Source organism: Cryptomeria japonica, chromosome 5 (assembly GCF_030272615.1).
Source record: "Cryptomeria japonica chromosome 5, Sugi_1.0, whole genome shotgun sequence".
NCBI classification, from domain to species: Eukaryota; Viridiplantae; Streptophyta; class Pinopsida; order Cupressales; family Cupressaceae; genus Cryptomeria; species Cryptomeria japonica.
Window position 1 is genome coordinate 103088112 of NC_081409.1, and position 13874 is coordinate 103101985.

The following is a 13874-nucleotide window of genomic DNA, read 5'->3' on the forward strand; positions in this document are numbered from 1 at the left end:
TATGTCAAGTCAAACCATGAAACCGATTTATGAGCTCATTGCATTTCACATTTACTCAACTGGTAAACTTTCAAATATAATCATAATATGTGATATTTCTATCAGGGTTCAACTGTGTAGTTTTTGAGTCAAACTCATTGACCCTTGTTTCAAATATAATCATTATGTTTTGGTTTTAACTCATTGACCCTTGTTTCAAATATAATCATAATGTTTTGGTTTTAAAACTACTTTCTATCAGCCTTTAGATGAACCTTATAATATTCCTGGCAGAAGAAAACTTGCATCAAAGATAACGTTTAGTGTGAACACATCACAGATTCTTTTTTTAATCAACAATTTAGTAAGCAATTCCTATAAAAGTAATAATTCAAAACTCCAGAGAATTAAAAGACATGGCTTTGCTTCAAATTATAGAAACATTGAAGAGCCAATTTTAATGGACATCTCCACAGTTATCGTAAATCAAAGCACTGGAACTGAATTTATCAATTAATTAGTTTCAGCTCAAGAATGCATGTACACACTGCCAAGAAATAATGTTACTCCAAAAAATACTTTTATATTGATATTCCTGTTCAACTGCTCCATTGCTTGTATTTGGAACACCCTCAAGATAAGGATATAAATAACTGCAAGGTAACTCATCCTCCCTGTCCAACTGCACTGTTGGATATCCATGAGGAAGAAAACATATGGCATGATTTTTTTAACTAATGGACAGAAACCTAAAAGGTGCCTCTGCATAAATGAATTTCTGCACCAAACACAATTAAATTATGCAGGAACAACAAAAGACGGCTCAAACATTTTTTACTTCAGAAAATGACCCATGAGGAAAGGCAGATAAAAGCTTCTCCACAGCTGACTGTACTCTCACTGAGTTCTGCATGCAAAGGCACAAAGGTATCAGAAAAAACAGAAATATTTCTCATTAACAACAAACCTCGCAAGACTTCAGTATATAAAAAATTGACAAAACTTGATATGTACAATTTGGATATCTCTTGATTGATTCCAACGAACTGTTATTTGAGAATCGCCATGATAAAAAATCACAGACAGTTTATTGTGCAAAGCATCCACAAATCAGTGAAATAAGACAATGGAAAATCACCCTCGCATATAATTCATACGAAGAAAGAAGGATCAGCCAAGAAACAGACTGTGAAGCAAGTCTTCCCTTTGCCAAAACAAACAGATGGAGTATATTATAATTTGTTGTTCAAATTGCACTAGTCCTGTATGTGACAAAAATTCAAATCATATCAATAAGCAAGAATTCCAGTGCTAACATTTGCAACAAAGGTTCTTTCCTCACCCAAAGAAAGGACAGAAATTAATCAAGGAGAGGAACAAGATTTAGATCTGGCAGAATGGTGCTTGAACATCTAAATTTCACAGTATTGAAAATTTGAAAGACACTTCTGAAGGGAGTTCAGGTGCTGAAAAAAGGCTGAATAAGGGTATGGTGGTCAGCAACAAACAGTTTGACTAGCCTCTAGTGCTTTCCCCTTGCAATTGTCATGACTTTCTCTCAAGTGAGCCCACACCAGGAATGAAGGAGGCTTGACACTGAATAAGAAACTTCACTGACATGTCCAACACTACCAACATTCTCATGCCATTGAATATGCGAAGAGCCGGCCCAAATAAGGTGCTCGACCTCACCATAACCTCCAATATCAGCACCCTATTTTACCATTAATGAGGCATTTGACTTCAGTTTATTCTGCTCACCACTTCAAATTGCCCTTACTCTATGCCCACACCAAGGGAATGTGAAACTATGCGCCAGCAATAGAATAGAGAATGATATCAACTAACATTACCACTTTGGAGTAATGGATGGTGTCCAAGTTACAAGCATTGATAAATCTTGAGGTCTTCTGAAATCTTCAAACTCAAGATGCTGCACAAACGCCAGCACCCAACTCCAGTAATAAACCCCATGCCAAGGTTATCACAAACCCTAACATTCAAAATAAATCATACACACCAATAGAAAATACCTGACCATGGCATCCCTTCTCAAATCTTCTGAAAAATCTGAAATCTCTGAAATTTGTCTTCAATAAAGACTTCTCAAATTTCGAACCATAGCCGTTGAAGTGCAAATCCAAGAAACCTAAATGATTTCTCCTGCTACCAGCTAGGAAGGAATCTTTCAAAACTGAAACTGATCTTCCTAGGAGGGTTTTCATCCTCCAAAGACTGAGATGAACCAAGTTCAATCTCCAGAATCACAAGAGTTTCAATCAAAGAATTAGAATAAACTCCATAATACCAAATGAACTCTCAACTCCCTTTTTATAAGCCTTTTCAAGAACCTTCCAGAAAACTTATTATAAAATCACTTTATTAAATTAAATAACCTTACAATCCCCAAAAGTGACTTATTTTATTTTTCAAACATTTCCAACACTTAAAGTCACTTTTCAGCGTCTCATCATTTAAAACTTTCTATTCTCTTTCCAATGAACTATAATACTGAGGTGCTTGATAAATTATTTTAATTAAAATGGCAACCTTAGTAAAATTAAATAGATATAGCTCAAAATTACACCAAAGTAGCAACAATGATCGAAATGCAACGGAATCAAAAACTAACTGGAGTTATACCGATTATGAATGATGATAACCGGACCCGCCCATGTGACTTCCTAAAAACATAAGCTCCCTCCAAGAATCTAGGAGACCACATCAAAAGTCAGAAATAACACCTAAAAGCGTCAAATAACTCCCCTACACCATTTGAGCTCAATGGTAACATCAAATGACCTCTATGATCAAGTTGACAAAAACCGAGAAGATCAATGTCAACTACAATGCAAAAGAATCCGAAAATGGGGACATTACATCAGATTGGTGAAGAACACTTTCCTTGCAAACATGGGTTGTTAAGAGTTTTTACCTTGAGTGACTTAGTGTTCTCACAATAATGGCACACCAGTGATAGCAACAGATCCAAGTCATCTAGTTAATCTAGTTGACTATTTGAGATGTGAGTGATTTGTCGATGTAATTCATTCCACCACAGATCCTAGTCATCTAGCTAGATTAGTTTAATACTTGAGATTTGATTGATTTATGGATTTAACTTAGTCTCGACTACTTTGATTAGGAGTTATTAATTGTTAGACTAGATTAACTGGCTAGTCAAACTAGTTGATTGATTTGTCAAACTAGGTGTCACTCTAGTGAGTTGTGAGCTTAACTTGGAACTTTTAATTGACACCTTATTTAGTTTCTCTTGTTGTCAATCACTATTGCATTAGCCTCTTTGAAAATCCAGTGTTTCAAAATAGCTATAAGCATATAGATATTCGGTACCATTTCCTCAATGACATAGTTCACAAGGGAGCGGTGATACTTGAATATGTTCCCTTGGATTCACAAGTTGCAGATATTTTCATAAAACCCCTAGCTTAGAGAGAAAAAATTTGAATTGGTGAACACTTTCCCCACAAAAAATGAGAGTTGAATTTTTACTTTGAATTTCTCAACTAGTATCCTCACACTAACGGTGCAGTAGTGGCAGCAGATCCTAGTAATCTAGTTAGGTTAATTAACTACTTGAGACATCAGCCTAGTCATCTAGTTAGGTTAGTTAACTCCTTGGAACTTGAGTGATTTATGGGAGTAACTTAGTCTCAACTACTTTGATTAGGATTTGTTAGTTCCCATACTAGGTTGGTTAATTGGTGAAGCTAAATGTTACTAGTGTGAGTTGTGACCTTAACTTGGAGCTTTACTAGGCAACTCATCTAGTTTCTCTTAGATTCTTAGTGCACTTGTCTATTTTAAGTGCACATATTTGAAATTCTCTATTTTTTTTAAGTTTGGAGCTAGTGCACTTTATATCTTTTCAGATTTGACGAGAAAGCAGTTGCACGTTTGAGAGTTCAATATTGTATATCTGCTGTTCTTATTTTCAGCAGTATGTGTTTGTAGGTTAGCATATTCAGAGATTTTTGTTTTGATTGAAGTTTTCATGTTTATGCCATATCTTGTTTTAGAGTTAAATCTCTTAGTGCAGAATTTGCTTACCATGGTGTAATGTCCCTGAATTTTGAAAGATATCTTTGCTCAGATTGAAATTATCATAATTATTAAGGAGCAGCAGCTATGAGCAGCAATTATCATATAATAAACAATGATCATAATTAGTGGAAGCAATTACCTTTATAAGAATCAACGATTCATTTCATATAGAGCAGTGATTAAATAAATAAACAAGTGGCAATAGAAGACAAAGTCATATAAGATAAAAAGCATATAGGACAAAAATAAAATAAGACAAAATGTGTGCAATTAAAAGTAGCGAATATGTTAAGAAGAAAGGGCTGCGATAGAATGTGTCAAAAAGGTAATGATTTAATAAAAGAAAGGCAGCGCTTGAGTTTATAAAGGCAACGGGATCATTAAGTTAACAACAGCAGCTAGTGAAAGAGCAAAGGGACAATTGTAAAGAGACACCACTCTTGAGAAGGTGGTGACCCTGGGAAAATGCTAACCCTCCACCACAATGAGGGATATATATATATATATATATACAGCATATTGGCCACTCAAAAGGAACATGGAAGGATTCAGATCTAACATTCCTAAAGATATTAATACTCAGGCAGTCCGTCTGCATTTTGGTATGAATTTTCTGTGCAAACATAATAAGTGCTGTAACAATATTTATATATCTATTTCTGCATATTCATGATTAACCATGTACCACTAATATGATTGCTCATATATGTTATAATATATAAATCCGATTAGTGATACTCTGCAGTTAATTTGCTTCATGTAAAATGTATATCTTCGTATGTTCTGAGTGTTTTCAGCCATGATAGTCAATAGAGGAAGAGAGAATTACTAGGGGAACGGTGTTGGGGTCATCTTCTAGGTACGCCGCCTCATGGTATATGACCGAGGAGTCCCATAGGGCCAAAGGGATACAAAGGGTACTGCCTTTGGGGTTAGAAAGGATAGACTTTCAGGGCACCCTATTGTGAATGCTCCTCATGCTCTCTATCATGGTAAATGAGTGCATTAAGAATGTTCAATCATGGAACTAGGATAGAAGTGGCAAGATTGAGGGAAACGGTTATAGGACACCTCACTAGGTACTCCACCTCATATGGATGGCACGGACCACTTGAGGCCAAGGGAGGGATAAGGTCCGCTCTTGAGCCTAGGGTATAGGATCTCTAGGGCACCCTATCAAGTCATCCTATCTTAGCTCTTCTATGATTGAGCCTTCTCAAACTGATTTAAGCAATCTTGTGATTAGATCTATATTTCTGATATATATTTGCTGCTTTCTAATTAAAGAGATCTATTTTATGAATTATGATCATGAATAATTCCTAACTTGTTTCCAAGGTCTCAATCAAAGTGAAAGGTATCTCTAACAGACTAACCCTACCTTGTTTCAATTAAAAATCATGATCTAGGGCAAAACTTGGGTATTTATAATTTGGGGACATTACACATGGTCTGAAAAATTAGAAATTTTAACTGTAGTGACCACACTCAAACATCCAAAACCTTGCATAGCACACACATAACTGATGGACTTTCACATTTCCAAGCCAAATTCAAGGGAATTGCTCCATAATTTGGATTTTAAAGTGGATAATAAGAACATAAATTTCAGCCATTGAGGGGATAATTTGCACACTATGGATCTTTCCCTCTTACTTATAGTCTACTACAAACTGATATTGTCCCTCCTTTCCAGTCTAATACTCAAGTCATCCTTCAAAGACATATTAGCCTATGAGTGGACATTTCATACATGGCCTTTTGGCTAATAGGAGTAATAAGGAGAAATTAATTAAATTAATTTCTTATAAAGTCATTAAAATAAATTAATTATTAAAAAGTGACTTCATATTTAATTAATTTAATTAAAAGTGACTAAAGTATAAAAATAAAATAATAATTAAATTAGTCACTTAATTAAAATAAAAATAAAATAATAATTAAATTAGTCACTTAATTAAAATGAATAAAGTTTACCTACCCTCTTCTAGAAGGTACCTCATGACGGGTTGTGAAAAAGATAAATAGAAGAGGGTGATTGAAGGAAGGCAGACTGGAATTGTGAATTGTTGATTGAATTGGTTTTGTAGAACCAAGTTGGTGTCTGCAGACTAAGGGTCTTTGGGAACGGAAACTCCCATTGATCGCATAACTGAGAGGGTGAAAGATCTCTCGAGGGATCGCTAGAGAGAGTGGGAAGTACTTCAGCTTCTCAATTTGAGCCTAAGGAGAAATATACATCAGATTGTGTGTACTTCAGATTACCAGGGTTTTCAGATTTGTAGGAGATTGCTAGTGGAGGCATACCCTTGAGCTAGGAAGACAGCAATATCCTCTTAGAAATAAGGCGACTTAATTCTAGAAATTGGATGCAGATCGAAGACTTTTCACCTTGCTGTGAACAAGGGTCGTGAACAGTGTCGTCGCTACAGTGTCGTGAACAGTAGCAGACCCACATTTTGACTCATATCTCTCCATTTGTGCATCGATCTTGCCCATTGATGATTGCAGATTGAAGGTGGGGCAAAGGCAATTCTTTTTGAGGCATTTATTGGTGGTAAAAGTGCAGATATTATTTGTTTGGAGGGGCCAAACCTGACCTGGTCCGCCATCTCCATGGACCCTCGACTTCATGCTTAGACACTCCACCTTGCTCAAAAACAATCATAAGAGTTAAGCGCTGCAATTGGAGGAAAAATCCGATCAGGTTAAAGTCAATTTGGGAGACATCTAACAGCAGTGACAGCAACATCTCTGAGGCATCACTTACAGCAGACAAGGCGGTCCCTCTTATGGCATATTTCAATATTGGTAAGGCTTGAAGACTACCGATTTGGCTCCCCATATCATTGCAGATCGCTCAGGTTCCTTATTGCCCATTCTATACTGCATTTTCAGAGGTTAGAATAATTATATCAGTCAATGTATTCAGACAGATCTGAAAATGTGTGTCTCAGAATGAATGCATAGTTGTAATCAGTTTATGTAGTTAAGACTTTGTCTCATGAATAAACAATCAGAAGATTACCTTGCTTGGTGACAATATTAAAAGATGTTTGCCAACTGTTTGTAGTTATGTCTATCTGCTGTTCCATTAATTCATGAACACTTTTATCATCATATGATCATATATTTGTGAAGTAGTGTTGTTCGGTCATCCCATAGCATTCATATTATGTTTAAATAGCCCTCCTATTGTTGAAAAAAAGAATCATTTGATAACCATTGAAGTTTGAAGTGGTTTGTGGCTGCATTTTGTATGATCAAGTTTTCTGAGGTTGAATGACATCTATTTGACAAATGTCAGTTTATAGATATCATGTTATGAGCTTCACTTGTGATAGATTGCTGTCTATACTCTACATTTGGTCATCACACTTCAATTTCAGGTTATTAATGGATGATCTTCATTAAGTTTTGAGTGATCTATGTCCCTTATAACAAACTGAATTGAGAACAGCAAGCTAAGCACTTGTAAGACAAGTGTTTGACGAAATTCCAAAGGGGTCAAAAACTGAAATTTCATATCAGGCTAGGTGAGGGACATTACAGTGGTATCAGAGCGGTTTCCTGCCATCCTGTTGGGGTTTGAATTGCATCATTTGAGTGACCAGCACACATAAGTTTCAGTCATGGGTTACTACAATATTGTGGGGAAATCTAGAGAAGAGATTGAACAGGATGCCATCAAACTGAGGAAAAAATATGAACAGGAAGCTCCTTGACTCCTTGAGGGTTATCAAACAATGTCAGATGCTTTTAAAGCACAATACTCTCTACATGATCATTTGAACTTGTTTGTCACATGCAGGCCTAAAGAGATTGGGTTAGTAAAGTATATTAGGAAGGTGTATAAGGAGGAAATTTCTTCTAAAGGAACACAATTCAATAATGGGAACAAAGTGAGCAGGTATGATAGAACTATTAAATCAGCTTATGAAGATGGTTCTACATCAAAGATCAATGATCAGGTTACAGGAACGCCCATAATGAGCAAGAATGAAATGAGAAGACAAGGTCTATGCTTCATTTGCAAAGGCTTTTGGGAGCTTAAACACCAATGCACGGATAATGAGGTTAAGGAGACTTATACGCATGCTGATTTACATTGCAGCCATGGGACAAAAAGTATAGCACATAATAGACTTAGTCTTCCCTTGAAGGCAGCTCTTGACCCAGCACTTGGTAATGGACGGTTAGCAGAGGATGAAGTCTTGGTTGAGTCTATTGATGACACTATACATAATGCAGAAAATGTTGCGGAAGAAGCTTTGAATGTTGGCACGCAAGATATGAGTGTCAAACATGAAGAATGCATGGAGAATATGAGCCACATCAGTTCTGATTTTCATGACAGCAGAAAGTTTCCTTTGCATCAGCATGAGACAATAATTACTACACATGAGATTGATGGTTCTATAGACTTGTCAAGTGAAGATACTCAAGAATTGGGTATTACAGTTGAGCTGGAAGGGATGAAGTTAAATCATGAGCATTCTCATTTTTTATATCAGACTTGGGTAGATGTTGACCCTCTTCTTAGTGGAGCAGCCACTAGTGTTTTAACTACAACCGATGGAGGAGATACTTTGCAATGGCATATGATATCATCACGGATTTGTTTAAAGACAGCAGCATTATGTTTTATACTTCTCACGAAGTTGCAGACCTTACACATGGAAGAATTGGTGACGATGAATCTACAAGGAGGATGAAGCTTGCATTGAAGAGGCATTTTGGTGTTCGATTCAATTTATTTGTGAAGCAGATCAGATGCAACTCGTGGGCTTGTAAGACCTTCGATTTTGGGCTAGTAATACATATGATAGCTTGGAGACCTCTTAAGGATAAGGGTGCTTTCATCTAGAGGAGAATCCGTTTGGTTTGGAGGGACACAAGTCTGCAGATTACACCTAGTTATCAGTCCGCCTACCATAACAGTAGGGGCAACACCCCAGTTGGAACGATTTTAGCACATATCTTGGGCATTGGCCTTTCCAATTCCATATACAGCAAGGCGATTCATTCCTACACCTCGCCGATCATTTTGGAAGAATATTGAGGAGGATTCGGCTGCATTATTCATGATCTCAGTTCACACTATACAGCAGCAAGATGGCTTCAGAGGTGATTCAGTTTGGGGGTACGTTGGAGGTTCATTGACTTGGGATGCTACTTGCTTCTGCACGTCGCTTGATACCAGGTTCATTTGCAAGTTAATTTCCCTTGAAATGCATGAGTTTGGTTGCAGTCTGAATGTCCTCAGAAAAACTGAGAATTGATCATTTATGACAGTCCATAATGTTCATGAAATGTTATTTTTAAACTGTCAATGTAATGTTCATTGGTCTATCATATGCAATAAGAATAAGGGAGTTTTTGGATTGCATCTCATTATGCTATCTTTCATATTTATCTGAGGACGTGTGCCAACTGTTTGACTTGATGTCTACTAGCTGCTGTTTGACTTAATGTCTACTAGCTGTTAGATGTCTGATTTGGATGATAGAACGTCATACTACAGTTATATATGCTTGGAATCATTTGTAGTTGTTCTTTCATGTCAAATGTATGTTTGTTAAGCCCTTTATCAATCTAAAAAAACTACTGGGACGGCAGTTCGCATAACATGCACAGTAGTAAACAACATAACACTCAGATTTAGCAGCAAATATTCCTTGTTTTCAGTCACCTTTGGACAGGGGATATTACACCTTTCTCTCATTTACATTAGCAATAATAAAAATTCTAAATGATGCCTTCCTTTGAATATTTTTATATTCAAGTATTACAACATTAGCCATCTGGAGATAAATAAATGAAAGGGATCAATAAATTTTTAATAAAGAAATTTTATTAACATAACTATTCCACGATGCATATCCAAAAAATTGTATTCACTTTTTCCCACATCTCTGGTAGTGTGATGGAAAAGAAAGTTCATAAGAAAAATTCTCAAAAACATTAGGCCATAAAAAAACAAAAAATGGTACCAGCTTATTTTTATTGACTGCAAATGAAAATCTTAAAAGCTACCTTTCCGACAAATGTTACCACCACCGTTGGTTGGATCCGCTGGTTTGGCATCTTTGCATGAAATGCTATTCGTGATTCACGATAACAACCTGCAAAATTAGCCCATATTCAAATCATGAACAATAGAAATAGGGTCAGATCTAACATCACTATATCTTATCAGTATATACCAACATGAGAGATCAGCAAGCATGATCTAAAATGTTGATTCAAAAACATTTACGCAGTTTACAGAAAAAACTACAATCTCATCATTCTATCTTCCTTTTCCATAGTTTCTAAGCTGTATATCTTTCAGCAACAGTAACAAGGATTTTCATTTTGGAGTATTTTGTAATTACAATTGAGATATCAGTCAAAGATTTTAGGAGATTCTTACCAATAGAAAGATCTGGAAACTCAGTTTCTATTTTTGAAAGTGGCTCTGCAATTTCTACCTGAACAATGCAGACCAATCAAATGATAACAATTAGAACAGAAATTTTGTATAGAATCACAAAGATACAGTTCCACTCTATGTCACAAGGTTTGAGTTTGGCATCAATAAAATTCGGATGAAGTTCGGCAAGGGGAAAAAATTTGAAAAAAAAAATCGTAATTAAATTCGCCTTATATAAATTCATTTTAAAAATATATATAAATAATACATTCACAAAATGATTAACATTGTTTAAATTAATAAATAGATTTGTATTTGTCCATACAAAACATATAAAATTATTAATATATATACATATTTATAATGTAAAATTAGAAATTTATTTAAAATATTACATACATAGCATATGTATTATGTATATAATAAGCAAAATCACCATGTCCAAGGGGTTGAGCTTAACTGCTTAAAACACTGGGTTCTCACTGTGGAGACCCAAGTTCAATTCCCAATAGGGACATTTGAAGTGGAATTCTAAGCTGTGACTCTTGGCCTTCCATAGGATGGGGAAGGTCTTGGGGTCAATCTAATCAAACATAATAATAATAATAATTCAAAGACATGTAATGGGTATGGGGCCCCCTACTGTGTCTCCACTGGTTCATAGCTCCAATCAAAAGCTATTCAGGCTTCGGCCAATTACCAATCAAAAAAAAAAAAAAGCAAAATCACCATAAAAATTAAACTGATTATTTATAAATTACATAATATTAAATTTAAAACATGTACATATACTATATTAAAAAATTAAAAATTAAAATATTAAACTTCACATATAAGATTTTAAACATATATAATATTATATTAATAAATTAGAAATATTAAACTTTAAATAAAATTGTATTAAATATTAAAGTATAAAAGTAATTCCAAGGGGTTGAGCTATGTATGTAGAATATTACATACATAGCATATGTATTATGTATATAATAAGCAAAATCACCATGTCCAAGGGGTTGAGCTTAACTGGTTAAAACACCGGGTTCTCATTGTGGAGACCCAAGTTCAATTCCCAATAGGGACATCTAAAAATGGAATTCTAAGTTGTGACTCTTGGCCTTCCATAGGATGGGGAAGGTCTTGGGGTCAATCTAATCAAACATGATAATATTAATAATAATAATTCTTCAAAGATATGTAATGGGGATGGGGCCCCCTACTATGTCCCCACTGGTTCATAACTCCATTTCGAAAGCTATTCAGGCTTCGGCCAATTACCTATCAAAAAAAAAAAGTAATTCTTAAATTAATAACAATTCAGATTTGGTGTTTCAATTGTCTTAGTTTATAGTCGATACACAAAGGCATCGACTTATTGCTTTCTGATCGTTGGACAAGTACCCATGCGCCATACAATCACAAATTCCTTAGATAAGAATCTTGTCCAATTTCAAATGCTGTCAAAAACTAATCCAAATTCCGAAGCTGCCATACTTAGAAATGTTTCTATGCTAGTCAAATAAAAGTGGGAAAAATCCCGACGAACTATGATAAATGAAAAAATCGCAACAAACCCTAAATAAGACAGAAAATCATGACGAACCATATAGAAGGTAGAAAAAATACCGACCAACCTAAAGAAGCCGGAAAAAAATTCTTCTAAACCCTAACAAAGCTAGAAACGCCCCCCAAAATACTTTTTTCTGAGATATATCTTATTTATAAAAGCTACACCATTTTTTTGGTACGAATATGAAGCGGACTTTTACGAATTTTTTGTAGGTTTTTGAAGTTTGCCGACTTTCGATTTTAATGGCTGAAATTCGGCAAACCCTGTGACTTAGGTTCCAGTCATGAAATAACAATGAAGGAGATGCCTAAAGAATAAGGAAATTTAGCTGCAAAAAAAAGATCAAATTGATTTACATTTTATTTTGGTATGAGCTTACACCCTTAAAGGCCTAAAAAATATAGCTGGAACTTAATTTGTGTTAATAAAAATCACATAGTATAGTTCCAGGATTGAAAAATTTAATTCATTCAAGTGATCAAAAAAATTGGAAATTTCAAAACAACTCAATAAAATTTCTATAATCCAGACTATATCAAATAAATCTAGCCAATTAAAAATACTGGGCCATGGTGGAATTTGTAACTACAAAAAACTAACAATTTTTTGGGACTCAATCTGACAATGCAAAAATTTGCTAGAGCCCCAGCCCTTTTGTTCATTAGGCCTCATTTGTTCCATCATATATAAGCAATGTAAAAAATCCTTAAATAAGTCTCACTTGATCATATTTTCCAAAATGTTCTTCCTCATCATCCCTCATGTTCCTATTAAATGCATTCTCCCTTTCTCTTGCTCCTTTCCCCTTTTTATTCATTTCAAAAGTTAAGGAGTTCATTCGAACTTCTTATGTTCATCACTTAAGTTATAGATTTAAGTTAAGTTAGCTAACCTTTTTTATCACTTAAGCAAAAATTATAAAATATTATTCCCTTCACCTTAGGAAACTTGCCAAGGCATTGAAATCAAGAACAATTCACTCTAAAACCAAGAAGGAACTGAAACTAAGACCAAGTGCCCAAAATAGCACTTACTAAAACTAGCATATGCTAAAAATAGAGACACTACCAAAACACACTAAAATCACAAGCTTGAGTTCTCCACAAAACATTGAGTACCCTAGCCAACTCCACTTAGTCTATGGGAACCCCAGTAATAGGCAAATGGGAAGCCAAACTAACTAGGTCCAAGAAGGGAGCTTCACACAATTCCTGCTAGTACTCACAAGTCCTATATGTAATTGCAGGGTGTGTCAACCTTGATTAGACGAGGGCCATTGTATTCTAAATGGTGCTTGTAACTGAATCTCTCCTTGGCCATTTGTAGAACTTCAAGAGAACTTCTATGTGACAAATTGTGATGAGATTCTAGCTAGGATTTCATCATGCCACATTTGCTATTATGATTTTCACAAGGTTACCAAGAGCCGGGGGTACTTGGAGACTCCAAAGACTGGTGCAGGTACTAGTACAACTAATTTTCAAAAATAGGAGACGGGGGGTACTTGGAGATGCCAATTTTTTTTAAATTTAATTCAATAATTTCCAAAACATATCATGACAGGGAACTTTGAAAACAAGAACAGTGGTAAAGTTTAACATTAACTTTAATATTGAACAAAAATTGAAATTAAAATTGCTTATATTGCTGATACCATAGTCAGTCTAAATTGTTAGTGAAAGTAAGGTAATATAGATGTTGAGCACACTCAATATTGTCGGCTAAATAGTAAAGGCAATTTCTCTTTAGACTATTACAATGATAAGAAATCAGTCCACTCAAAAAGTCTACACTGTAAATAGATCCAATCACTATAACTTTGCATAGATTTTTGTCTTCCTGCGAAAT

At 35.1% G+C, this 13874-nt stretch overlaps 1 protein-coding gene across 3 annotated transcripts in view; it reads right to left on the reverse strand.

Annotated features, from left to right (window-relative positions):
* Positions 1 to 383: 383 nt before the first annotated feature.
* LOC131067543 (uncharacterized) overlaps positions 384 to 13874 on the reverse strand; it is a 111452-nt gene continuing 97961 nt past the window's right edge. For 2 of the 3 annotated variants that reach the window (XM_058002613.2, XM_058002604.2), the window contains 3 exons: positions 10460 to 10517; positions 10081 to 10169; positions 384 to 886 (listed from right to left, as the gene is read on the reverse strand). In XM_058002613.2, the coding sequence (XP_057858596.1) occupies positions 803 to 886; positions 10081 to 10169; positions 10460 to 10517 (231 nt within the window). In that variant the 3' untranslated portion in view covers positions 384 to 802. Of the gene's footprint in view, positions 887 to 10080; positions 10170 to 10459; positions 10518 to 13874 lie in introns of those variants that run through there. The other variant, XM_058002625.2, reaches the window with a different exon arrangement.